The 26,901-nt window shown below is 57.8% G+C and overlaps 1 protein-coding gene across 1 annotated transcript; it reads left to right on the top strand.

The window, feature by feature from the left end:
• Positions 1–6,187: 6,187 nt before the first annotated feature.
• On the top strand, positions 6,188–26,219 carry DRAXIN (dorsal inhibitory axon guidance protein). Its single transcript, XM_037498895.2, has 7 exons — positions 6,188–6,215; positions 16,186–16,646; positions 18,964–19,163; positions 20,662–20,773; positions 21,131–21,220; positions 22,601–22,690; positions 25,908–26,219. The coding sequence occupies exons 2-7, from the start codon at positions 16,196–16,198 to the stop codon at positions 26,018–26,020; spliced, it is 1,056 nt and encodes a 351-aa protein (XP_037354792.1). The 5' UTR covers positions 6,188–6,215; positions 16,186–16,195; the 3' UTR covers positions 26,021–26,219.
• Positions 26,220–26,901: the final 682 nt, after the last annotated feature.

Genomic DNA, 26,901 nt, shown 5'->3' on the forward strand with positions numbered 1-26,901 from the left:
CCCCCGGGGCGGGGCGGGGGGTGACGGGGCGCCCCCGGAAGGCCCCCACTCCCCCCCCCGACCCTGATGCGGCCCGGCGGACTTCCCGTGGCCGGGACTCCGCAACAGTAACCGGCTTTCTAGAGCCCCAGCGGCGAGCCGGCCCCCGGGCCGAGTGCGGCCCTGGGTTATCTGTCTGAATCCTCAGATTCTGCCCCATTTTACAAATGAACTGAAGGAGGTTCAGCAGGCTGGGGGGGGGGGGCGGGGGGGCGTATTCCTGTCACTACACTATACAGTTCTGGCCCTCCAGAGGCCCGGACCCCAGAAAGACTGAACCATCCCCGGAGGATAACTATTAATATTAAAATAACTGCTGACATGGGCTGAGCATTTATTAAAGTGTCAAGCATTGATTTTTAAAAATCTCCTCTTGACTCTGAGCAAAGCACCCATTTTACAGCCCCACTGACAGATGGGAAAACAGCCTCAGGCACGTTCCTTCGTTTCCCAAACCACGCAGTTGGAACAGACCCAATTATGTCCACTCCTCTGCATCCAGGGTTTCAATTTGATTCCATTCTGCCTCCAGGGCTTCAACCCTTTTATTTTACAGGTGGAAAAACTAAGGTCAGAGAAGTGGCTGCGGAGTTACAGACAACAAATCAGGACCAGAAACCAGGGAACCTGCCTCTCACCTTGCTGGCTAGCTGTCACATCCATCTCTTGGTATGCAGACCCAACCAGGAATGTTTACCATTTACAGCTCAGTAGAGAGCCTCACCCTCCCTCCTTCAACCCCAAGGCCTGCAAACACGGATTTACACACTTCTGAGTGTGGGGTGGGGGTGGCAAGGGACTGAAAAAATAGCCATTAAGCCAGGAATGCAGCAGGAGCATTTCTCAAAAGTGGTCCTAAGAACTCTGTATCAGAATCCCCTGGGGAGCCATTAAAGAGCAAGATTCCCAGCCCCTCTGACCTAGCAGATCAGAGTGGGTACTGGCTCTTTAACAAGCTCCTCTAGGGCCCTGATGCCCAGAATGTGTGGGGATCACTGTGGTGGGTTGGGTGTCCCTAGAGGAAACCTACATTTCATAAAATTGCAATGCTTAACCCAAAGGGATGGGTGATTTCATTTCAGAAATTGATGTACCTGGCAGCACATTTTTAGGTACTGCAACCTTATCAAAATGTGGGGACCCTGCCCACATCATGCAGGAGATGACCATTTACACACAGGGCCAGCTGAGCAGCTCAGTGACTTACAACAGAGTCCCCTGCTCATTGGGGGTGCCCTTACCCTAGGGACAAGCCAGGGTCCTTCTTTGCCCCTCTCTGGAGGCTGTTCAAGCAGCTTTTTCATTAGTAATAGGAAGTGGCTATCTTGGTTGGACGTGGGGTGCTGGGGAGGGACACAATTCTTTGTAGAGGGTCCCTAGGATTGAGCCTAGTGATGAAGCTCAGAGCCCAGCTATCCCTGGGGGGGTGACCTCTGGGGCTCAGCATGCGTGACATGGACTCATACCAGGCACTCTTTCCGTGTGTCCCCAGTCTCAGCCCCCTGCCACAGCACAAGCCATATGTTGGTTAAGCCACACCAACTAAAGGTCTTCAGAGAAAGCTTCCAGGACATACATCCAATGGTCACATTTTTCTGATGGGGAAACTGAAATCAATCTTTGTGTGACACTGGGGTACCCACTGCCAACCAGAAACCTGTGGATAAAAATGCCTGGGTTTGGAGCCTTAGATTCAGAGTGAGCTATAAACAGGAAGAGGAGGAACAGGGGGCAAGAGGAGATGGAGCCAAATGGATCTGATCCCCGACCCCCAAAAGACCTCCATCTCCTCATTTGTGAAATAAACAGACTGGACAGATGTTCCCTAAACTTCTGATGGCGTCTGGGCCTATGGGAGCCAAGATTCTGGGGGTGGGGCTGGGGCCAGGCTAGGGTGCTGAATCAGCATGGGGCCGTGGGGGAGCTCAGTGAAACCTCATCTGTCATTTGCATCCAGGGGGCTCTGCGGCATCTGGTTTTTCATATCTTAATCGCATCAGCATGATGGATGGTGGTAGGGGGACCCAGATTTCATTATGGGGTTAATTTATTACATTTTTGAATACCCATTTGCTGGGAGGCTGTTTTTCAAAGTTATTTGCATATTTTTCATCACTAGACGACAATATGTAGGAGGGAATCTGGGAGGGAAGGATGGATGTTTAGAAGGAGAAAGAGCTTATTTGCCAACTGGAGCAGGTCCCGGAGGGTCTGCAATGGGGAAAGAGAGAAAATCACTCCCAGGAGATAGTTAAATTGAAACGAAGAGAAACCAAGATGCAACAAAGTCTTGCCAAGAAAGGCAAGATCTGCATACAATCTTTACACTCCTGGAGTAGAGGGAGGCTGGCACAGAAAAGGAAAATTCTGCGGTTTGCTGAACAAACACAAATTGAATGAACTGGGTGAAACAACAGGCAATCAGGTGTCCAGGCCCCTAAGATGCTTCCAGAGCCCCCACTCATACCCCCCAGACTGGTCACAGGCCATATCAGGGACCCCACCCTGAGTAAGCCCACCAAACACAGGGTGTGGGAGGAGTTGCCCAACACAGGGCCTGGGAATAAGCCACCTGTAACCTGGTGATATCCCACTGACGTCCTGATGCCCAGGGACCCAGGCAGTTACTCCAGCACCTCACCCAGTGCCTATCCAAATCCAGGTTCTCAATGAGTGTGCATTAAAAGAATGAATGAAAGAGTAGAGGAATACAAGGAAGTGGACAGTGACTCATGGCTACTTGCCCAGCCTGCTGCTTCTTTCCCCACCACTACCCCTTAGCCAGCTGCAAGGTTGGTCCTTCCCTCTGTGAATCTCAGCATCCTCATCTGTAAAATGGGCACATGGTAACACCAGTTCCATAGGTTTGAGCACGGAAGAAGTGAGATGTTGGTAAAAATATAAAGGCCCTACGCCTGGTTCGATTAGTGGCTATTATGACAATGATACTAAGATCAACACAAATCCTTTTAAGTCCCGAGTGCAAGCATTTCCCAAGACAGAGGGCCAGGCGCTCTAGGGGAGGACATGCGTCCTCATGACCCAAGATGCCTAAAGCTTAGGAGCTGCAGCCACAAAAGGAGCCTCTCCTCCCTCACATGGTATTCTCAGATCCCAGGGTCCACTGCTGATCTCAGGCCCAAGCCAAAGTCCTGACTTAGGTCACTGAGTGGCTTCCAACCCTTCAGCCCGGGCAGAGCCCACACACATCACTCCCTCCCCAGGGTTCTGCCGACCCAGTGAATCAGGGCGTCCCTATAGATCATGGCTTCTTAAACTTTGAATCTCAGCGATATTAAATGTCTTCCACAATTTCCCTCGAAAGTCATTCTGGACCACAGATGCAGACCCTAGATCCAGCTGCAACTGGCACTTTAAAAAAAAAAAACTAGCACCTATCATTCATAAAGCAGAGAGAGCACCCTTTTAAAGTGTGCAGTTCATTGGTTTTTAGTATAGTCACAGAGTTGTGCCTCAATCACCGTGATCAAATTTCAGAGCAATTTTATCACTCCAAAAAGAAAAATCCTATAGACATTAACAGTCACTTCCCTGTCTCTCTGCCCCCAGTCTGCTTTCCACGTCTATAGATTTGCCTTTTCTGAACATTTCATATAAATGCAACTGACAACATATGGGCTTTCTTGTCCAGCTTGTTTCACTGTGGATGATGTTTTCAAGATCATCAGATGTGGCATGTACTGGTATGTCGTTCTTTTTTGTGGCCAAGTAATATTCTACTGCATGGATAGGCCACATTTTGATTAGCCATCAGCTCATGATCATTTGAGTTGTACTACTTTGACCATAAAACTACCACATTTAATAGATGGGAAAACTGAAGTCCAAAGTCACCACAATCTGATGGGATAGGAGTCCAGGCCTCTACTGCATCTAGGGGGAGCCTGGAGGACAGAGAATCCAAGCCTGGAAAAAGATCATCCCCCTGATAGCAAGCCTTGAACCAGTTCCAATGCTTTGTTTCCGTTTCAGTGAATGTCAGGCTGCCAGCTGCCCCTGGAAAAGGAAAATCTCCCTTCCAGACCTAAGACGCCATCGCCTCTTCTCAGTTACAGCTTCTAGCTGCTCCCCTGACTTTGTCCTTGTTCCACTGCCGTCTATTCTTGTCTTTCTAAATCAGAGTAAGTTTGTTAAACTAAGTCAGACCACGCCTCTGCTGTGCTCACAATCTTCCAATGGCGTCCATCTCACTGCACCAAATGCTGGTCCTTCCTGTGGACTTAGCATGCCAGCACAAGCCTGCCCTCCTCTGAACCCCCTCCCTTAATTCCGGCCTTGCTCTTCCTGAAATACACCAGCACGCTCCTGCCTCAGGACCTTTGCACTGTTTCCTCCCTCACCTGTGTCACTTTTCTTCCCACCACATGGCTCTTTACCTCATTTTCTTTGGGGAGGTTTGGGGGGGACCACAAGAGGCCTTTCCTGGCAACCTTATATAAATAACACCTCTTCCTGTTCATACCTTCTCCCCTTCATGTGCTTTTTTTTTTTTATTGGCATACATCACCCCCCCCCCCACAACTAGATGTTCATTCATTCATCTTCTCTGGAATGGGATCCCCGCCGAGCAGACATTCTTGTCCATGCTGTTCCTTCCTGGGGCCCCAGCACAGTGCAGGTGCATCGGGGAACTGCCCAGGAGTGTTTATGGGATGGGGGGAGCAAAGCTTCCAGGGAATGAACAGTTTCGACCTTGCCCTGATCCAATCAGGCCCCCACTGGCCTCACAATATTACAATAACAGCGATTCATTTTTCTATCGCGTTTCCGATGGGCCGAGAGAACGCCTTCCCCGGGCCTTGACCCTCAGTCCTCGAACTCCTGGGAGTCGGGGATAACGATGGGCTGGGACAAGTTAGGTGACTTGCCCGCGGATCCGGGAATGGCACCAGAGCAGGACCAGGCACCTCGCCCTGAAACTTCCGAGCTACCCTTCGCCGCCCTGCAGATGAGAGACGGCGGGGACCGACGGCCCCGGGCGAGCCCTGCGCCCGCCGCTCTTTGATCTCCGCAGCGCCAGCGCCCCGCCGACCCCGCCGTGAGTTATGGGGGCCGCGGGAACCATAACGCAGCATTCCGGGGCTGCCGGGGTCGACAGCACGCGGCGCCCCGCGCGGTGATGAATGAGCCGGTCCCGGGCGCAGGCTTTGTCCGCGCGGAGCTGCGCTGGGGCGCAGCAGAGGGACTTTGGACGGGGCGTGGCGAGGGGCGGGGGCGGGGGCGGGGGGCGCGCGAGGGCGCGCGCAGGTGGCGGGCGGGGGACTGTCTGTTTCTCCTCCCTCCCAGGCGGGTGTCTGTGGCGGGAGGCGGCGCGGGGCGCAGGTGCGGCCGTCACACTCCAGGTCCTCACCAGGTAGAGCTGTGAAGTTCCCCGAACCCTCACAGCGCCGCGCAGCCTCCCCGAGAACCCCGCCCTCCACACGCCCCCCGCGCGCTTTCCGAAGCCACAAAGGCGCGGCGGTGCCGGGTCCCGCCCCCCGCCCGGCGCGGCGTCCGTCCCCTGGGCAGCCCGGGCGGAATAATCCTTTTGGGGACCGGCCGACCCCGGCCCGGCCGGGCGCGGCCGCAGCGGAGCTCCCGGCTCCGATCCGTTGTGGGGGTCCGCCCGGGACCCCGGCCGCGCCCCTTTGTCGCCCGCTCCGCGGGGCCTCCCCAGGCGCCGCCGCCGCGTGCCCCGCCTGTCCCGCGGGCTCCGGCCGCGCCGCGGCGGCTCCGACGCCCCCGGAGCCGCGGGCTCGCCTCGCCCGGTGCCCGCACGGCCGCCCGGCGGCGCCCGCCTTTGTCTGCCTCCTTTGTCTGCCCCGCGCCCTCGCGCCCGCGGCGGCCGGGCCTCCTGGGAGCGGCCCCGGGCGCCGAGCGCAGCTGGCGACGCGCGCCGGCCGGGAGCGCGCGGGACCCGGCCCGGCCAGGGGCTGCCCCGCGCCCGGGGCCGCCGAGCGCCTGCCCCGCCGCCCCTCCCTCGGCCCCTCCCCGCGCGCCCGCCCCTCCCCGGCGCCCGCCCCCTCCGCGCTCCCACCAGCCCCCTCAGCCCGGGCACCTCTCCCCGCCGCCCGCGCCCCTCTCCGCGCCGTCCCTGCGTCGCAGCTCGGCCCTCGGCGGCGCTCGGCTCCCGCAGGCGCTCGGCCCCGCGCCCCGTGGCCCCGCCAGCCGGACAGGTAAGGCCTGGCTTTGGCCCGCCCCCGGCCCCGCCCCCCGCCTCACCTGGCTCGGCGCGGGGACAAAGGTGGGCGACCTGGCGCGCTCGGGCCGCGCTGCCCGGCACTGAGGCTGGAGGAAAGGGCGCCGCTTTATTCCTGCCCTCCCTGCCCCGGCCCCGTCGGTCCGTCCGTGCGCCGCGCCGGCCCCTCGCGGAGGCGCCCTCGGCCCTGGCTCCGCTCCCGGCCTCCTGCTTCGCCCGCCCCCGCCGCGCGCTCGCCCGGCCGCGCTCCGACTCCCGACCCCGTGCGCACCCTCGCCGCCCGCTCGCGGGGGCGCCCCTCTTCGCGCGGCGCGGCGTCCCCTGCTCCCTCCCAACACGATCTCTCTTTGTCTCTGCGTCTCTGAGTCTCCGGGTGGTCTCGCAGATCGGGGGGGCCCCCAGCCCGCCTCCATGGGAAGAAGCTTCGAAGACTCCCCGAGCTCCCGGCAGAGCCGCCGGCGGTGCCCTCCTGCCCTTTCCAAACCTCAGAAGGGGCTGATGGGGGCGGCAGGGAGGGGACGGAGGTCCTCTGGGCGCGCCCCTCGTCCAGCGGCGGCTCCGCTCCCTCCCACCCCGCCTGAGTCAGTACCGCGCCCCGGCAAAACCTAGAGCCTCGGCCCCCTCCCCTGGCCTCTGCTCAGCCCCTCTGTCCCCACTGCCGGCTCCTTCCCATCGGTGCGCCGAGGGCGCTGGGGTTTCAGCACAGAGAGCTCCTGGGTTTCCCGCCAAGTCTTCTGGCCTGCCTCCCTGCGTGCTCCCTGGGCCTCTGCCTCCGTCGCTGGCCTCCCCGCCCGAGGCGGCCGAGCCGGTGGCATGCAAAAAGTGTCCCGGTGTCCCTCAGCACCACCCCAGGGGTCAGGCCGACAGAGGCTCCGGGGTGGCCTTGGACAAAGGAATGCACTTCTCCGGCTTCCGGGACCCCCTTCTGAAAACACGCTGTAGTCACAGCACCTCGCGGTCTGTGTGCAGAGTCGGCGCTAGAGACAAGTTGGATGCCGGCAGCGCACACACTCGGTGGCCACCCGGGGTCTACAGTCACCTCGTGGGGTGGGGACGGGGTGTCCGCAGAGAGGGGGAAATGGATCCAGAATCCCAGACTGAGAGACACTGCCAGAACCTGACTCCCGCTGCCCCAGCCTCACCTCCCCACCCGCACAGACACCCAAGCTCACAGGCTCGCCCCCCCCCTTCTCTCGCCCCTCCTCCCTGCTGCTCCCACGGGGGGGGGGGGTGTGAAAGGGGTTTCTGATTTCAAAGTGAGATCAGTGAGGCTGTGCTGATGTTGCCAGCAGCTGCTGTTCATCACGAGCGCCCATGTGACTCGTGTCCAGCTCTGAACCTCTGTCCTGCACCATCCCCTTTTAAAAGACCAGCAGCTCGCAAGCCGTTTCCTCTGGGGACTGAGCCCTGGACCTGCTGAGCCGGCACCCAGACCCTCTGACCATCACCTGTGCTGCAACGGCAGGTGACACACAGGTGACACACTCCGCCGGGGGACCCGCAGTGATGTGGGCTGAGTGTGTTCACGAGGGCAGCGTGGGAAGAGAGGTGCCTTCTCCCAGCCGGCAAGTCCCAGGCTCCCTGGCTGAGTTACTGTTTTTGGTCATTTCGGCCTGATAAGCAGAGCCTTCTCTTTAGACAGGCAAGGAGGGGGCTGGCCACACACACGCACCCACGCACCCCATCCAACCACACACATGATCCTGCCCGACGAACAGACTCAGCTTTGCCACCCAGGAACTCGCTGCCATCTGTGCCCCCCGCCTTTGCCAGGAGAGCCAGCTCAGTAGCTATTGAACCCCCTGGGAACTTTACTCAGAACCTCCTTTCCCTGCAGCCACATGAAAATGGTGGCGCCCACTTTACTGTCCAGTCCGCCTCTTCTCCCCAGCCTTGAAACCTCAGGGGCTCCCTGTCACCACTAAATGAACTGGTCTGCCTGCCTCCCACCACACCCCTGTCTGCAGCCTGTGTTAGCTGTGGGGGGGTCTGATCAGCTCCATTCACTGACTTTCTTGGCACTTTGGCTAGGGCTCTTCCCTCCATCTGGAATGTTCCCCCTGCCCTGTCTTTGGTGGGAGCTTGCTCCTCCTCACAGGCCAAGGTCAAAGGCCCCTCCCATGGGAAACCCACCCCTTGCCCCCTGGGCTGTTGAGGTGTGCACTTCCTAGTGGTGCTGACGCTTGCGGTCACCGTAGCTGACACACAGTAGGTGCTCAGTGCTTGGCTGTTCTGGTGAATGGAATCCTTGGTCAAGGGGAGAGAAATGAACTGAAAATTGCAAGTCACAGATTACCCTTGGGCCCCAACGGGTGAGGGCAGAGGGGGCCCCTGAGCAAAGGGGCACGGCTGGGAAGCTGGAGGGGAGAGGGCTACCTGCAGGCCCCCGCGGTTGGGGGTGCTCTGTCTCTCTGGAAAGTGAAGAGGACTTGGGCGCTGATTTTAGCAGAGGAAACTGACACTAGACCAGAAATGACCGCCCGAGTCTGACTGACGGGTCTGGGTCACAGTGAAGGGCTTAGCAGCTGTGCGACCTGGAGGGAGTTCTCCACAAATCTGGTGGAGCTGGGACTTATGTCCTGGCCTCCCTGACCCCACAGCCTGGAAAGAGCAGAAGCTCCCTCCAGAGAGAATCCTGGGCATGCTCGCAAGAGGGGCATGACTGAGCATCCTATTCTGAGCCATGCTGGTGAGCCCCGCCTGTCTTGCTGCTCCAGGCACACGGCTTGTCTGCCTCAATCCCTCCTCCCCAGCAGGCTACTTGGGCCATGCCATGAAGGCCTGCCCCTGGAGGACAGGACGGTGGCTGGATCCTTGCCACCAGATCCCCATCCCACCTCCACCCCCACTTTGGCCATCTCCCCCACTGTGCCACCTCATGGCCTGGCACTGACCACTGGGTACACATCCCTGCCGGGGCATAGGGGGCGTGAGGCATGAGGCCCCTACTAGTCCAGAGCAGTTGGACTAGTGTAACTGTGACCCCGTGGGGCTTTAGATGCCCTCTCCGCCCCAGTTAAGGCCCCACGGCCTAACCTGAGAGCCACGGCTTCTGCTGAGTGGAGCATGAGCAGCGATCAAGGATCCTGCCTTTGGAGTCAGATGAGCATGGGTTCAAATCCCAGCTCTACCCCTTAGTCTACTGTGTAGCGTTAAGCAAATTTCTGTCCTGATGCTGGGCCATTGTTCTATTACTATTGTCTGAAAAATAGTGTCCACTTCAAAGGGCTAACTTATCGGGCATGGAAAGTTCTAGGACTAGAAGCATGGATGTCCAATAAACGATATCCAAACAAACATCCATTTTTCAGATGTGGGGCTGTAGCCCAGAGAGGTTAATTGACTTGCCCAGGGTCACACAGCTATTAAGTGCTGAAGCCAGGATTCGTGCGCAGGCTTATCTGACTCAGGTGAATTTTCCCTCCACACCGGCTTGCCTGCCTCCCCTGCGTGGGAGCCCTACAGCAGGGGTTTGTCACTTGGTGATTAAGGGATGGGGCTGACCAAACAGCAAGCAAATGGCTTTAAATTGTTTGAGGACCAGGATAATGAAGCTTGGGGACTAGAGGGACCAGGACGATTGCTTAGGTGAGGAGGAGGGGTGCAGGGTGGTGGGTACCTGTGATACGGCACTGGGCAGGACTCCATCCAGGAGTGGGTGAGGGGGACCAGCAGACAGAAGCACAAAGCTGGAAGCCTCTGGGCAGGTGGGACCTCCAAGGACCTCCCCTTTAACAACCGCACCCCAACATAGGTTTTTTTGAGGTGTGAGACCTTGGGGGGTAGAAATTCCCCAGGCTGTGGGGGTAGCGGGGAGCAATATAAGCAGATGGGGCCCACCCCTACAGGGAAGCCAAACCTCATTTGCCAAGACAATGGTCCCCTCCAGGCCGGCCTGGGCCTGTCCTGCCCCGCCCCACAGAAGCCATCGATCACCCCACTGAGGACATGGCCACCTGCTCCTGCCCCTCTCACGGGCAGGCCCAGACGCACAAGTGCTTCCAGAAAACCCGCTGCCCACTCCCTCTCTTGCCCTTGCCCAGAGTAACAGCCGCCACTGTTGATCAGACCCTTCCTGCGAACCCTCGCCCTATACGCCTTTATCCCCCCCAGGCTCACACCAGCAGCATTTTACAGGAGAGGAAACTGAGGACCAGAGAGGCTAAATGACTCGCCCAGGGTTACAAAGCTTCCTCCGCTCTGTGCGGCGGGGCCCTCCCCACCTCGGCTTAGTGGGCTTGGGTGGCCACCTGCGTGTCTGAGTCGGTGATGCTATGTCTGTGCCTCCCTTGACCTTTCACTGGGCCTGTGGCCTCTGTCAGGACTGTGTCTCCTGTCAGAGTGGGGACACCTGGAGGGCGGGGCTGTGCCTTTGCAGAGTAGAATCTCCCTCCAAGAAGGGTATGTTTTCCCATGTGCTGGGCACTTCCAAGGCCAGAGCTGTGTCTCCTATCAGCTGGGAAATCCCTACAGGCAGCGCCTGATCCCCCGACTTAGACTGGAGGCGTTCCAGGGCAGCAGCCTCTCCCCACGGACTGCGAGTCCCTGAGTCCTGGGGCTGTGTCTCTCTTCTGTCTGGGAATCCTCCAAGCCCAGACCTGGATCTCCCTTTAAAAAAAAAAAGGATAGAATTCAGCCTTCCCTGTCCAGGGTCCCTGGAGGGTGAGCTGTGAGGTGCCTAGGAGTAGCCCGTAGGCCAAGGAACCCAGACCCATTTCCTCTTGAGAAGGGAGGACTCATCTGGGTGAGGACGCAGCACCCAAGAGCCAGGTGGGGTGTTCAGGGCGAGTGCCATGTGTTCTGCTCCAGCTGACTACTCTCAAGGGATCAAACATCTTTGCAGGTATTTCTTGGCGTCTGGGGCGTCAGAGGTAGCTCTCCCCCCAAGTTTGGCAGGGGTGAGTGCCTTTGAGTTTCTTATGAGGTTGGGGTGTTTCCATGGAGACATCATTTCAGACCTGAGCCAGGGCCAGAGGAGTGGCAGGAATTAGGACCCCCCCCTGTCCAACCCCCTCAACCCCAGCACCTTGCACCCCTTTCTGAAGAGTCCTTGAAAGACAGAAGTGCCTCATCATCCCAAAGAGACTCCCATGGTGGCCTCAGGGCACCCACGCCAGCTGCTTGGGACTTGCCAAGCAGTCCCTTGCCCAAGGGACTCAGAGGCACGGGCAAGGCAAGTGGGAAGGAGGCTCAAGCATGGGGCTGTCATTACTGCCTGTCCTCGCGTTTTGTTTTCTCTTTCAACATTCAGAAATATTCCTTTCAGTTCTTGTGGTTTTGATACATACCCCCGGGCCCTGGGAGCTCAGTCCACATCTTTTTTTTTTTTAATTTATTTATTTATGCATACAAGACCTGGGGTACAGGCCAGAGGTGCAGGGGGTGAGAGGATTCACCAGAGACAGAGTGGGGAGCAGATCAGGCTGATCTACTGAAATCCACTGCTGAGGGGGTGCAGCAGGCAAGACAGGAGAGGTCTGCTGCGTCATGTGGGTAGCTCCCTGGCCGAGGATCGAACTCGTGTTGCAGTGGCTGCGGATAGCTTCATAGTGCGCTACTTAACCCCTTGCGCATCCAGGGAGGCCCCTCAGTCCACATCTTAGTGGGTATTATCTGTCAACCCTCCCCACGTGGGGCTGGCACCGGGACAGGCAACAGATGGAGGAGTCTCATCACTGTGGACCCGAAGTTCCCAGGCTCCCTGGGCATAAAGGCCCCTGACGCCACCTAATCCAGTGGGCCCATGACCCTCCTCCCCATGGCTCCCCTTGACCCAAAATGTTTCTCAGCAGTGCAGATCATCTCCGTGCACCCCAACCCACAGTCCCAGGACATTGGGCCAACAAGGCCTGTGTTTTTTGAGCAGTGTCACGTGTCACCGCTGGTGGTGATCTCTTCCTGCAATCAAAATGTTCTCCATATTGGGCCTCTTGGGTGGCGCAGTGGGTTGAGTGCAGCTCTGTGAAGCTATCCGCAGTCTCTGCAGCTGTCCACAGCCTCTGCAGCACGAGTTCGATTCCCGGTCGGCTAGGGAGCTACCCACATGGCGCGGCAGACCTCTCCTGTCTCGCCCCACTGCTCCCCTCAGCAGTGGATTTCAGTCAGTCTGCCTGCTCTGCTCCCCACTCTATCTCTGGTGAGTCCTCTCACCTTCCCGAACCTCTGGCCTGCACCCCAGCTCTTGCATAAATAAATAAGGCAGAAGCGATCAGACTAAACCCCCTTGGCCTCTCCTACATCAAGATGCTGTGCAGCCTCTGTTCTGCCTCAGTTTACACTATTACCTTATCTGAAGGTAAATCGATGAGAAAAAAGAAGCAATTCTCAAGGACATATATGAACGAAAAGGAGGTTGGTTGCACAGGAGCTAATTTGGGTGCTTTGTGTCCCGAGAATCCAGGAGCTGGAGGCCACGCTCTTTCACACCCTCCCCAGGAGGGACCCAGGGGAAGCCCCCCTCTGACCAGGGGGGCTTGTGTTAGAACCGGGTAGAGAAGGCATATGAGGATGCCTATTATTTACACCACAGTTTTCAAAATAGCCTAAACATATTTTTTAAAGTGAGGTTAAAATTCAATATTTACGGAAACTCCAAAACTCCACCAAATATGGGGGCTCAGAAGTATCCCTTTCCCACCTGACAAGGAGACACCGAGGGTCAGGGAGGGGGGTGATGGACCCAGGACCTCCCTGGAAGGGTTGAGGGGTGACCGTCAGGCTCACAGCCTGGAGGGTGCCTCACAATCCCTGGAACTCACTGGAGCACCCCTGAACCCTGGCCCTGTGTTCCCTCCATCAGACCCCTCAGCCGGCCCCCCTCCCTCCCCCTGAGTCCTCCAAGCAGCCAGTGAGTGATCCTTGAGCTCTCAGCCAAGCTCTCAGTGACTCCACAGTTGTTTGCCAGGTGGGTATGGCAGGAAGCCCTGCCCCCAGGCTCTGGCCCTGGAAGGCAAGGGACAGGCTGGAACCGCTGATGAAGCTGGGTGCAGGGGTGGCAGGAGGCTGCATGGGGTGCCGAGAGAACCCAGGCTGTGAGGCCCGGCTTTGCTGCTCACGTCAAGTCGTCGTGGGGCTGTGGTTGCTGTAGTTTCCTGCTCTTAAAAAATGTGGGAAATGATCCGAGGGCAGGGCCAGCGTGAGGAGCCCAAGACACAATCAAAAAGAAGCCAAGTGCCAGCCTGGGCTTCGTAGCTCCGGGAGGAGCCGGGTGGGAGGAGGTGCCGGTTACTGTGTAATTGCCATGGGTTGTTTTTCACTAGTCCCTGTTCGCGCTCCTGTGACAGCCCGTCTCCTGGCTGTGGACCGTGGGCCCGATGCCCCTAGACTGCTCTTGTCTGAGCAACTCCAGGCTGCTGGGACCCCCAGTCTTGGGAGGGGGTGCAGGGATCTGAGCCAGGCCCCTAGAACAGGCCTGGTGAGCCTCCCCTAAGGTAGAACCCGGGGCTGGCAGGGATGGGGGAGCTGGGGCGCCTGCTTGGCCTGCTTGGTGCTTGGCGAAGCCACCTCCAACAGGCTTCGGAGCTACGGAGATGGATGGGGGTCCTCGACACCCCCTCTGTGACAGCCCATGTTTCTCGAATGGCTCTTGGCCAGGCTGGATCTTGGCTGCTGGGCTGTGCCAAGATCCAAGTGAAATCCTGTGGATTTGGGGAGAGGGTGCCATGTAGTCTTCAGAGCAAAGCTGTGCCAGGACCCACTCCCACCCCAGTCGCCCCCTACACACACACACACACACACACACACACACACACACACACACGCATACCCTGGAAATTTATAATTATCTGCTCAGGCTGCAGTTTGTACTCGATTCACTTCCATTCAGAACCACAGTCAGAGTGTCTGTTATTTGCAGGATCCTGCGGGATCGATGGGATGGAAGGGAAGTGTGGGATAGCACCCCTGGGAGCTTCCTGTTGAGTCACGGGCTTTAAAAGAAGTTGCTGGGTGCGTGCAGAGTGGGGTGGGGGGGTGGGGGTGGTGTCATCTCCAAGCCCTGCAGGAGTTGGGGACTCTGACCCCTGAGACCAGCCCGTGAGTCTGCCCACCCTGACCCCTCTGCCAAGCCTCCTCTGGTCTCTGGCCTGCACTTCTGGGGGTCCTACCTCCCTCTTCTCTACCCGCAGGTCAGTGGGGAGGGGTTTCCATTCATCACCAATTCCGGTTCGCTGTTGATGGGGTGCTCCCGCAGGCTTCTCTCAGCTCCCCACATCCCTGCAGGACAGAAGGGCAGGGCTGGGTCAGACAGCACCTGACACCAGCTCAGAGCCATCCTGGCCACAGTCGGGCTCCAGGGGGCGGTGGGGGCAGACCAGGAAAGTTTAACTGACAGGCTTTTAAAATGAGTCCCTCCTCTTGGGGTGGGAGTGGGGCGGGTGGAGCCTGCCTCAGGAGTGGGGAATGTGCAGCCCAGCTGCAGGGGCACCAACCCAGAGCCCTCCTTATGGAAAGGCCGGCAGGAGGCTGCTGGGCCAGGCAGGGTGGGCAGGAAGGCGAGGAATGGGTGGATGTGGGTTGTCACACACGCCGCTCCCAGCAGCTCCCCCAGGCTGGATACGCGGGTGGCCCCTGCCCAGGGGCTAAGGTGGGAAGTGATGGGCAGAATTGGGGGCCAGGGCCTGGGTCTCCTGGGACCAAGACTTGCCAGTCTGGGCTGGTGGGAGAAGAAGGGCCTTCATCCAAGAGCAGGAGGAGCTGTGCCCCCACCCCACCCTGCTCCCCTCCGGGTCCTCTCACTCAGGGTGGGCTCCAGGGGAGCCTGGGGCGGGGGCCCAGAGGCCTGGAAGGAGAGGCCGAGGATTGACCCGCCACCGCTCCTCAGCCCTGGGCGGAAACAACCACAAATCACCTGAAACGGTTGTGTAAGCACATTTGTGAGCCTAATGGGCTAGCAGGAGGCCTGAGGAGGCCGTAAAAAATCCAATCAGCCTGGCCAACCTGGAGCCCACCCAGTTGGGATGCGTCAGGCAGGTGAGGGCTGGGGCAGGGGGCTGAGGAGGCAAGGGGTTGGGGGGTGGTCTCCAGAGGTCAGCAAACACCCCACCATGCCCCCAGCCAAGGCCTCATGAACCTCTACTCCCAGGTCCTCTACTTCCAGGGAGAAAATGGGTCTCCCAGGAGACCCCATTTCTGGTGCACAGTGGGGGGCTGTCCAGTGTCAGAACCTGTGGAGACCTTGAAGGAAAGGAAAGGAAAGGCCCCTCCCAGGGCCAGCGCTGTGGATGCCACCGGCCAGCCACCACCACAGGAGGGGTCTGGGCAAGAAGGAGCAGGGCCCAGACCTGCCCAGCAGGGCCCAGAATGGGGATGTGGTCACCGCCACCAGGCAGGCCTCCAGACTGCCAGAGCCTACTGCCAGAGCCCGCAGCGGATCCGGGACAACAGGGAATCATGCAGGAGCCACCGACCAGGGGTAACCTCCCCTTGGTCTTACTTCAGATAACAGGAGTCGCTTCTGAGGGACTGAAATAAATCCACGCAAAGACTTAGCACGGCCCCCACCTGTGGCGGGCTCACCATGAGTAGGTTTGCTTGACTTAGGCTTGGAGTCAAGTCTGGGGGACCGAGGGGCGTGTTTCTGAGCCTGGAGACCCTCGGCTCATTTGGGGACGTTTGTGCAGAGAAAGGAATTCGAGCCTGTCTGGAACCTTGTTGCTCTTTCAACTATTTAAGCCAGGGCTCCCCATCCTGGGCCCTGTGGTCCATTTAGCACTATCCTGCCCCCACCCCCAGGTTCCACAACCAGTGCTGTCTCCTTCAGGCCTGTCGCCCTCCCCCCTCTTGAGAAAGTCTAGGCTACAAGAATGTGAGGAAAATGCAAGTTCGTTGTGAGTTTGGTGCGCAGCTGAAGATACGCACTTCTGAAAACAAAAAGGATGTGTGTGCAGGGCTTTGGGAGTGAGGCCTACCCCGAGAAGCTGCCCCTCACTGCACTGCTTTTCTTGCAGGGAGGAGCTGATGGCTGGGCCCGCAGACTCTGTTGCCCCCATGCTCTGTCTCGCCCTGCTGGTGTTTCTGGAGCTGAGCCCGGCAGGCTCCCTGGGACCTGGAACTCCTGCCCGGAACCTCCCTGAGAATCACATCGACCTCCCAGGGCCAGTGCTGTGGATGCCGCAGGCCAGCCACCACCGCAGGAGGGGTCTGGGCAAGAAGGAGCGGGGCCCTGGCCTGCCCAGCAGGGCCCAGAATGGGGATGTGGTCACCGCCACCAGGCAGGCCTCCAGACTGCCAGGGACAGGAGGGCTGCTGCCTGGGCAGAATCCTGCAGGCCTGTTTCAGGATAAGGATCTGCTTCTCGGGCTACCACTGCCCTACCCCGAGAAGGAGAACCGGTCTCCAGGGTCAACAAGGACCAAGAAACGCAGCCGGGAACACAGGAGGCGGAGGGAGAGGTTGAAATCGCACAGAGGTAGCTGGAGGTCTGCAAGGGGGTGGTGTCCTGCAGAGGGAGAGCATGGGGAAGAGGAGGGGAGAGAGCTCAGACCCAGGTGGCCAAGGACTCCAGGGGCAGGAAGGAGGCCAGAGGGAGGTGTCAGTGGAGTAAGGTCCCTGGGAAGACATCCAGAGGCCCCAAAGAGGGCAGGGACTGAATAAGGTGAAGGAGGGAAATTTGGTGAAAGGGGGAGCTCACCAAACTCAGAGGGGTGTGCAAATAAGAGGCTTGGGGGTGGAGCATAGGTGGAGGAGAAAGCGGTGTGGCAATGGAAGCTCAGGCTTAGCAATAGCTGATCCTCCTAAATCAGGAAGTTTTACTTTGCATCTGACCTAAATCCATCCTAGTGTAAGCTCCCAGCAGAGATGGAAGAGGTCAGTGCCCTCCAAGCACATCATGTAATCTGCCCTGATGCCAGATATGCCCGAGTTCAGACCCTGGCTCCATCGCTTTCTAGCCTTGGGCAAGTCAGCTTTCCATGCCTCAGTTTCTCTCTCTGCAAAGTGAGGATAATGGCTCCAACGACCCTCAGTGTCGATTCAGAGACACTTGACATGCAGAGCGTTTAGAACATGGGGTCGTGATGGTGGTGATGAGGAGCGGCTGGCTGCTGCTTCTTAGCTTTCTCTCGATGCTGAGTCAGTGTCCTCTGAGCTGGACACAGGTGACCCAGGAGAGGGGTCCCGTCCTTAGCCCTCCTGCTTCTGCCCTTTTGTTTCATGGGCCCCCTCTCCTTGGCCCATTCTGTCTCTGAACAAGCAGGTCCCAGCAGCTCCCCCGACATGGCTTCTGGCTCCTGCCACCTGGCCCTGGGCCCACGCAGGCTTCCAAGTCCCTTCAAGTGACAAGACCGCCTGCAGGGGCCGGCCCAGTGCCACCGATGTGGAGGGGGTGGGGTTCTGTGGGAAAGAGTGATGGAGACTCAGCTCCCCTTCTCCTGCCAACAGCGGGGCTGGCTTCCCTGCCAGGCCTACCCTGTGGGCAGAACACAGAGGCGGGCAGAGCTCACTTAACCTCTCAGCATCCTCCCCTGGAGGTCAAGTATCCCACATTGAAGCACAGGCTGGCTCTGTGGGGATGAACCAGAAGACACAAGGGCCGCCACCAGGCAGGCCTCCAGACTGCCAGGGACAGGAGGGCTGCTGCCTGGGCAGCTCAGCTCCAGCCCCCTACTACCCGTGGATCAAGGGAGCCCTCCTAAGAGTTGTCAACAAGAGGAGGAGGAGATGGGGGAGTGTCTCAGGCCAGGCCCAGACTTACTGACCAAGCCTCGGGCTCCCTGTGCTTCAGTTTCCTTGTCTTTAAAATGAATGGTTGTACACCCCTCTTTATTCTTTGGGGCTCACCTCCAGAGGGTGGGGTGACCCCAAATGACCCAGCCAACCTTAAAGTCAGTTTTTGCCTGAGAAAAACAGACAAGGATGAGCCCAGGACCCCTAACTCCTCCCAAAACCCCCTCACTCCTAGTACTGCCCCACAATCCCCTACACTACCCCCACACACTCTCCCTACCCTAAGCCCGCATGTCTTAGAAATAGGCCTTCATGTTAAAAGCACTGGCTTTGCCTTCAGACAGATCTGGATTTAAATCCAGGCTCTGCTCTTAACTAGCTGTGTGCCCTTGGGAGAATTGCCTAACCTTGCTTGGCTTCCGATTCATCCCTGTAGATGAGGCGGAAGGAGTATCCACCTCCCAGAACTTCTGTAGTGGCTAAATGAACCAGTGCTTGTAAAGTAGCTCATGAGGGTCCCAGCACACAGCAGGTGCTCGATAAGTGCAGTGATGATTACCCATCACCTAGGAAAAACTCATTTGTGTGTGATAAGCTTTGACTCTCAGCCCCCAACCTTCTCAAAGGCCTCTCTCCCTTGCAATGCCTCTCAGTCTTATCAAGTTGCTCCCTTACTCAAATGTTACCTCCACCAGGAAGCCTTCCATGGTTAACACTACTAGATTCCATCTGTTGCACTTGCATCCCCGGCTGCATATAGTCAACCCAGACTTCTACTTACTGGAATGATGCTTTGGAGGGAGAATTCTTGTGCTACCTCCCCAGCAATACAGCAAGCTGCTCATCTAAAGCATTTCACCACTGCCTTGTTCCTGCCTCCCCAGAAGGATGAGCAGCAGGGAGGTTGGTTGGGCCAGTGTCTTGTTACATAGTCGCTGCCATTCATGTATCAGAACACACATAGGGTAGGACTCGTTTGCCGCAGGAAATGTGGGTTCTGTTGTGAGCTGAGATGGGTTTCAGAAAGGTCAAGCCCCTGTGTTTGCTGCTCCATGTCTCAGGCCGAGCCCTGGTCCGAGGTCCCAGCTCCCTGATGAAGAAGGCTGTGCTCTCAGCAGACCAGGTACCAGACCAGGCACCGGACGTGATGGAGGAATCCTCCACCAGCCTGGCCCCTACCATATTCTACTTAACCACCTTGGAGGCAGCACCTGCCACAGAAGAGTCCCTGATCTTGCCTGTCACATCCCTGTGGCCCCAGGTAAGGGTTCCCAGAACAGTCTTGGAGCTGGAGGGTTCTTGAGACCAGATCGTGCAACCCCCTCTTAGTTCATCTAGGGAAACTGAGGCACAGGGACAGGAGGGAGTTGGTCAAAGCCACCAGGGCTGGGTTGAAACCAGGTCCCCCGATGATGGCGCAGCCAGCTGCAGCCTGGTGGGAGCCCTGTCCGGAAAGGGCTGTCACTGTCCTGGCAGTGGTGCTGGGGGCCCATTCTCAGGGCATCTAAGGATGCCCTCAGCACACCAGTGTTGCATTAGGAAGATCAAGGCGCTTGTGCAAGAATTTTATACCTATCAGAGCGTCGAGACTAATAATGTAAAAAAATGTGTCTCCATGATCCAGAATTAATAAGCATCAGTTAATACTTTGACCTGTGTGCTTCAGATCTTTAAAAAGAGATATGGAAAGAGCAAGCTGGCAAATGTGGCGAATATACTAACCATCTGGTGGTTCTGGATGAAGGTTACTTAGGTGTTAATCACATTTTTCTTGCAATGAACAAGAAGTCCTTCATTCTTGCACCTTTTTTGTGGCTTTGAGATTTTTTTCATAAAAAAAATCATTTAAAATGATCAATGAAATATTTAGAAGAAATAAAACTTATTTTTTTAATTTTTTTTTTTAAGATTTTATATTTGTGTAGAAGAACTGGGGTGTAGGCCAGAGGTGCAGGGGGTGAGAGGATTCATCATTGACAAAGTGGGGAGCAGAACAGGCAGACTGACTGAAATACACTGCTGAGGGGAGCAGCGAGGAGACAGGAGAGTCTGCTGTGCCATGTGGGTCAGCTTCCTGGCCGGGGATCAAACTCAGGCCTTAGCAGTGATAGTGCTGAGACTTAACCCGTATGCTACCAGGGAGGCTGAAATAAAACTTTTTTAAGCAGTAGATCTTTTTTATTTTCTTTTTGGGTTTTGCATCCCCTTGACGGTTTGATAAAAGCTACAGACCACCTAGGAATACAAGGTTCCCTGTGCCATCGCAAGCCCCTGATGTCCATCTGCTGAGAACCCAGCCCTAGAAGGTGCCAGTATTACCCATGTCCTGCAGCACTGAGGCCACTGACCAGGGCTGCGAGTAGAACTGAGCTGTGATTGTAGCCGCCATGGTGCACGGAGAGCCGATAACTGCTACAGGGGAGAGTAGGGCTGGGGCAGAGCTGAGTGGATTCATTCAGCTCCCCTGTGTGATGCAGAAACCCTGAGCAGGCAGGCGGGCTGGCTTTCCAGCCCCTCGCTCAGAGGCCTGATAGCCTGTCCGCATGGACTGTATATAGGCACCAGCCTTGGGACGTGGCCGGTGAGTGGGTTGGCAGCATAGGAGCCCCGGGCAGCCGCCCCGCATCCCCAGACTGGGATCCAAGCTGCCGCCGAGGATGCACTGGCCTCCGAGGGCCCCTCCTGAGCCCTCTGGCTGGAGGTCCCACATTCTTCCACCTGCCTGGGCTCCAGAGTCCCTTCTCTTTTCACCTCTGCAGGCGCAGCCCAGGCCTGACGGGGAGGTGATGCCCACCCTGGACATGGCCTTGTTCGACTGGACGGATTACGAAGACTTAAAGCCCGATGTGTGGCCCTCGGCCAAGAAGAAAGGTGCGTCCGCCTGCCCTGCTACCCCTGTGTCTGCCTCCCTGCCTCCCCCACCGGCTGTTGTACTGGGGGCCCAGTGAGGCCAGGCTGACCTACAGATGCCCAAAGTTGGGGAGCGGAGGTGTGCGGTCTGAACAGGCGCTGACACCCCAAATGGAAACGCTGCTACGGAGGCTTAGCGGCAGCCGAACGCTTTGCATAGCAGCGCATTTTGTCCTGAGAAAAGGAAAGTTGTTAGAGCACGTTTTGGCGAAGACTGAGGCAGAGAGAGGAGGTGTGCCTCAAGCCACACTGAGGAGGGAGTGGCAGTTCCAGGCGTTCGAGGCCTCAGTCTCTAATGGCAGATCTTCTTGTCCCCAGAGAAACACCGGGGAAAACTCTCCAGCGATGGAAACGAAACATCGCCGGCAGAAGGGGGGCCATGCGCCCATCACCAAGACTGCCTGCCAGGTACTGAGCACACCCCGATCCAGGCCCTGGCAGGGGCTGGGGGGCCCGTGAGGGTTGGAGGGGGACGGAGGCATGTGAGCGGGGCTGCGCATCCATGACCCTTGGGGAGAGCCACCACAGCTACCCCTTCCCCGAGCCTTGCTTCATCCTCACAGCCACCCAGAGAGAGACCCTGACAGCTCCACAGTTCAGGCAAGGAGATAAAGCCTCAGAGAGGTTAAGTGTTTTGGCTGAAGTCACACAGCAAGGAAGAGGCTGGAGCCTGGGTGGGTCTAGCTCTCACCTACTGTCCCAGCTGCTAGGAGTCAGGATGACCCTATTGTCCTGACTTCTAACACATGTCGGAGCTTGATTCCGTCCTCACGCCCTCGACACTGGCAGGCTTTCTGGGGATGCTTTCGACGGCCTCCTCGCCTGCTCAGCAGCTGAGCCCGCCGAGACGGTGTAAAGCAAGGCCTAATGTTTTGACTAATGTGGATGCCAAGGGGGCTGGGGCAAGGCTGTGAATGATTAAATGGGGGGAAGCAGGACTAGACGGGAAACCTGGGGACCATGACCCAGCTCTGGGAGTTCCAGAGCAAAGACAGCCCGCAAGGAGGCCCCCGTTAGGTAGAGACGGCCAAGTCCCAGACCCCCGCCTGGGCAGTGGTCAACTGGGCTGCCAGTGGTCAACTGGGCTGCGTGACATGGACCAGGTCTCCCCTGAAGGCTGGAGGCCATCAGCTAACTGGATCTTCCTGAAGGGAGAGGGGAGCACCCCCCTCCACTGTGCCTCGTGTGCTAATTCCGTGGCCAGAATATTCTACAAAACAGTGGCCGAACCCGCAGTTTGGCGTTGCATAAGCCAGGCCACCAGCTCCCTGACGGGCTGTTCCTTTCCAAGCCATTGTTTGCACCCTGAGCAGGGAAAAAAAAAAGGCTGGAGTTTGGGCCAACTGGAGGGGGGCTGGAGCACCGGCTCCGTGCTGGAGGAGGCAAGGCCGGGGCCGCCCTGCCACGCCCAGGGGCTTGTGGCCCATCTGTCAAAAGGGGACGCTGGTGTCAGTGATCCGAGGCCCTCCCGGTTAGGAGCCGACTCCACATCTGGCAGTCCCCAGCGGCCCCACCGCTCTTTCTTGGGGGGGATCGGACCCTGTCTTTGCTCCTCCCAAGATCAATCAGTTGCCCAACTGGGGCAGCTGGGGTCTCTGCCACTCCCTTGGGGGCCTCGGCCCTGACATCTGTCGGCACCTCTGGCCAGGAGTCTGGTGCGCCAGATGGCCCACCCCACCGGGGCGTGGCCCTGCCACCGGATGATGGATCTCCTGCCCAGGGCGGCTGCAGGGTGGCGGGGAGGGCCCGCTCAGCTTGGCTGACCGCGTGTGCTTGCCATGTGGGCAGGGACCTGCTGTGACCTTCGGGAGCATCTCTGCACACCCCACAACCGAGGCCTTAACAACAAATGCTTTGACGACTGCATGTGTGTGGAAGGTGGGTCTGGACCCCCTGGAGGGAGGAAGTGGGCATGGGATAGTGAGGCTCCCTCGAGCTCTGAGAACCCCCAAACTTCCCTTTCTCCTGGAAGCTGGTTCCGCACGCAGTGGGGGACGCCGCTTCCTGGCAGAAGGCGGAACGGGGCCTGCGGGGAAGGAGGAGTGGGAGAACCCCCCGGGAGCTGAAGAGGAGCCAGGACAGCTTTGCTCCATGCCTCCCCAATCTGTGAGCTCATTTAGTCTGCAGGCCTGGCACCACTTCTCAGATTTGCGCTTCTCGCCTCTTGAATGCAAGCTGGCACCAGCTCCCCTGATTGGGAGGAGGGGAGAGGAGCTCATGTCTTTAATAAGAGCAAACCCGGGAAGGCCGGCGTGTTCTCCCCGGGATTCTGTCCCAGGCTAGGATTGCAAGTGGGTAACAGGGTGGGGAGTGGCTCTCCCACCCAGGGGAGGATGCATTTGGCCTGCTACCTCTTTGACTCCCCTGAGTGCCCACCCGCAGCAGGGGGACGTCTCCTGCCAGGTGTGCCTGGCTCTATACTAAGCACTCACCTTATCTCCTGTGACCCTCCTGAGCATCCTAGGAAGGGAATAACTAGGATCCCTGTTTTACCCGTGAGCAAACGGAAGCCCACAGAAGGTAAGTGACTTGCCCAAATCGCACAGCTAGAGAAGTGGGAATATTTAAAATTTGTAACCTGGAGCATTGCAAAGACACACCAGAGTAGGCGGGGGGGTATCACAACCTCCTCACCTGGTTTTACCAATTACCAACCCACAACCCATCTGTGCTGTCTCTCTCCACCCACTTCCCCCATGCCGGTGTGGTTTTGAAATAACGCCGGTGAGTTTACAGAAACTTCATCTATGAAGATTTCATTGCATGTCTCTCAAAGATAAATACTCCTTTAAAAAAAATACCAAAAATGAACAAAATTTACTCAGCGTTAACCAGTAAATTTCCTGAGTGGGTGAATTTGGGGTTGTTCCTCTGTTACTCACCCAGGGATACAGGGCCCAGTTTTGCTCACACTGTCCTCAAACAATTATCTGTTGTGAATGCAACAAAGCCACTTGGGTGCAATGATGCCCGTCAGCCAGCGATAGCTATTGGGTGCCCACAATGTGTCAGGTACTGTTCTGGAGGCTGGGGATTCTCAGGTGTGAAAAGAACAGAAAGTTCTACACCCATGGACTGTTCTAGTAAGATAAACGAACAATAGCAAACAAACAGATAAGATGTCTTTAGAACGTAGTAAGTGCTGTAAAGAATTTAATCCTGGGCGGTCAGATAAGGAGTTTTAGAAAGGATGGGCAGGAGCAGAACCAGCTACTTGAGGATGGGACAAGGGTCAGTTCCAGGCGAGTGGCAGCGTTTGAGTGGCTCACAGTGGGCAGGTGGCACAGAGGAGGGGACAGAAGCTGGCTGGGACGATCAGGCAGGACCTGGGCAGGTTTTAGGCAGGAGAGTGACATGGTTGATTTACAAGTGGGGGACAGGAGTGGTGCCAGGGAGAGCCAACTGGGAGGTGGGGGTGGGGGTACTGGGAAGCTGCCTTCTGTTCCTGTGTGCAGGTGGGGCCTGTTTCCCAGAAGAGGAGCCTGGGTTACAGAGCAGACAGGGGGCACTCAAGGTCAAGGAGCCCCAACAGCCAGCACTGGGGTTGAGCCCAGGTCCAGTTCTACTCCCTGCCCACCACTTGGTGAGGCTAGTGGCTCTCCTGAGCTGCATGTGTCTGCCCCCCAAGCCCCCAACCCCATGCCCAGCTGGGTACCCACTAAGCAGCACCTCTGCCCAGGAGCCCGTCCCTCCTTCTTCCACTGGGCCTCAGGTGGGAGGAGTCAGCTATTCAGGTGTCTGAAAGCCTGACTGCTCCCTCCCTCTGGTCCATGTCCCCGCTGGCCAGTCCCACCAACACTCTTGCTTCCTCCCTGGAGACTCAGGCCCCAGAAAAAAAGTGAAAAACAGAAATGACAGCTTGGTCCACACCAAGATGTCACACCCCAGGGATCTGGGGATACCCTTAGGAGGATGGGGAGATGCCCTGGAATGTTGGACACAGGGCCCAGTGCCAGAGATCAAGGCCAGCCTGGGCTCTGCAGGGTTCCAGAAGGGTTTCTGCAGCTCCCGGCCACTTGTGTGCCTAAGTCCCCTGCGCCTGCAAGTGTCACTTGTGTGATCACAGCCCCGAAAGCCCAGTGGCCCAGGTATGAGTTCTAGGCCCCTAAGCATAGACCCTGGGGTCCCCCATTGTCTTGATACGTGGGCCTTAGGATGGTGATGTCCTCTCTCCCCGTTCTTCTAACCTGCAACGCAGGGCTTGCTCAGGTCACAGTGACACCTCCTTCCCCTGCTTTCAAAGGATGTGGCCTTCTGTGACCTTCTGTGAAAATTAAGTCTGTGGTTGTGACAGAGAGAGGCAGAGTCAGGAAATCACACACACACACACACACACACACACACGCTGGCGGGTCAGGAGAGTCACAACCACCTTACACAGGGTGATCAGGGAGGGTCCCTTTGAAGCCTAAGGGCCTTGTAGGAGCCAGTATGGACAAGGCTTGGGGGAAGGAATTTCTGGCTGAGAAACCAGCAAAAACAAAGGGCCTGAGGCAGGAAATGGTTGGATCCGTGGGAAAAACAGTAAGACTGGGTGTGCCTGGAGTTAGAGGGGTAAAGGGTGGGAGTTGAGGAGAGACTGGGGTCTCCGGGGTCTTGTAAGGCAAGGTGGCAAGATCAGATTGGTTCTATGGGGGAGGGCAGAGTGTGTGTCCCTTACAAAAAATTTTTAGCAGACTGAAACTAGGATCACAAAGAATACAGAGTTCTCCTATACCCCCGCCCCGCCCCGCAGCTTCCCCTGGCATTAGCATCTTGCAAAAGAGTCCACTTGCTGCAGCCCAGGCGCCAGTACCGGCACGTTATTATTATGAACTGAGATCCGCGGTTACATCAGGGCTTGGCCATTCTGGGGGTTTGGACAGACGCGCGATGACACGTGCTCACCATCCCGGTGTTGAGAACCGGCTGCTGGCCTGACCCTCCCCTGGGCCCCATGGCTTCCCCCTCCCTTCTCCCTCTGAGGAGTCACTTTAACGTCCTGCAGCCGCTTGGGAAGGCAGGTGAAGATGGGTGGAGGGGCTGGGGAGGTGGGGAGCGGTGCAGGTGGGAGGGTGTGGGGGGTCGTCCTGACGCCCTGGCCTCCCCTGCCCAGGCCTGCGCTGCTACGCCAAATTCCACCGGAACCGGAGGGTCACCCGGAGGAAGGGACGCTGCGTGGAGCCCGAGACGGCCAGCCGCGACCAGGGGTCCTTCATCAACGTGTAGGGCCCGCGTGGGGCACCTCCCGCCGCCTGGGCACGGAGCGAGGAGGTTTGGGGGACCGGCGACTTGGTTGTCACCAGCGGTGGAAGATCAAGTGGGGGACCCGATGACTGAGGCTGCAGGCTCAGGCCCAGAACGCGCAGCCTGGACGGGGAGCGGCGGGGCGAGCTGCCCTGCCCGGAGCCGCGGCACCCCTGCACCCATCTCCCAGTTCCGGGGCGACCCTGGCGCCCTGAGCTTCCCGGGCGCCCCAGGTCGCAGCGATGGAAATGGCGAGAGTGCCCTCTACTGTCCAGTCCTGGAACTGCAGCAGCCCCCCCACCCCTCCCCGCCCCACCTCCCAGCGGAGATTCTTGAGTGGAACCGAAATGGAAAATCCGGGCGAGCAGAACCAAGGGCAGGATAACTGCGGAGCACCTGCTGGGCACCGGGCCTGCGCCAGACACGGGGTGTGCACTAGTTCCTTTAGTTATCGCGGCGACCTTTTAAAGCAGGTATCACCGTTTTACAGGTGAGGCAGGTTGAGTTGCTTGACTCCTCCAGGGTCCCGCATCAATGCCCCTCAGATCTCAATAGGGTAGGGATGCCCTGGGCATCAGGCTAAAGTTGCAGGTTCTGAGCCAGTTGATTCTTCATTTCTAATCGGCTCCGGGTCATGCCCTTGCTGCTGATCTGGGGGCCCCACTGAGCACACCCAGGTCCTAGGGAGTAAGTGGAAAAACTGGGGTCTGAACCCCCCCAAGGCCATCAAGCCACTAGACCCATGTTCTTGCTCCTGCAGACTGAGGACTTGCTCCGGGCTCTCTGTGGCTGACAGGGAAAGCTCCCCGGTGGCCCTTTGTTATGATGAAGTCGCAACAATTGTTTCCTTCCTTTCCTGGACC

This window comes from Talpa occidentalis, unplaced genomic scaffold, assembly GCF_014898055.3.
Source record: "Talpa occidentalis isolate TD23 unplaced genomic scaffold, MPIMG_talOcc4v2.1 talOcc4.9, whole genome shotgun sequence".
Taxonomy (NCBI): Eukaryota; Metazoa; Chordata; class Mammalia; order Eulipotyphla; family Talpidae; genus Talpa; species Talpa occidentalis.

What these genes read in the sequence shown, in the direction of transcription:
- DRAXIN (XM_037498895.2), top strand. Translation starts at nt 16,196, where the DNA reads ATGGCTGGGCCCGCAGACTCTGTTGCCCCCATGCTCTGTCTCGCCCTG. An exon ending in TCACATCCCTGTGGCCCCAG is followed by an intron (nt 19,164 to 20,661) that starts GTAAGGGTTCCC and finishes TCACCTCTGCAG; the next exon opens with GCGCAGCCCAGGCCTGACGG. An exon ending in CGACTGCATGTGTGTGGAAG is followed by an intron (nt 22,691 to 25,907) that starts GTGGGTCTGGAC and finishes TCCCCTGCCCAG; the next exon opens with GCCTGCGCTGCTACGCCAAA.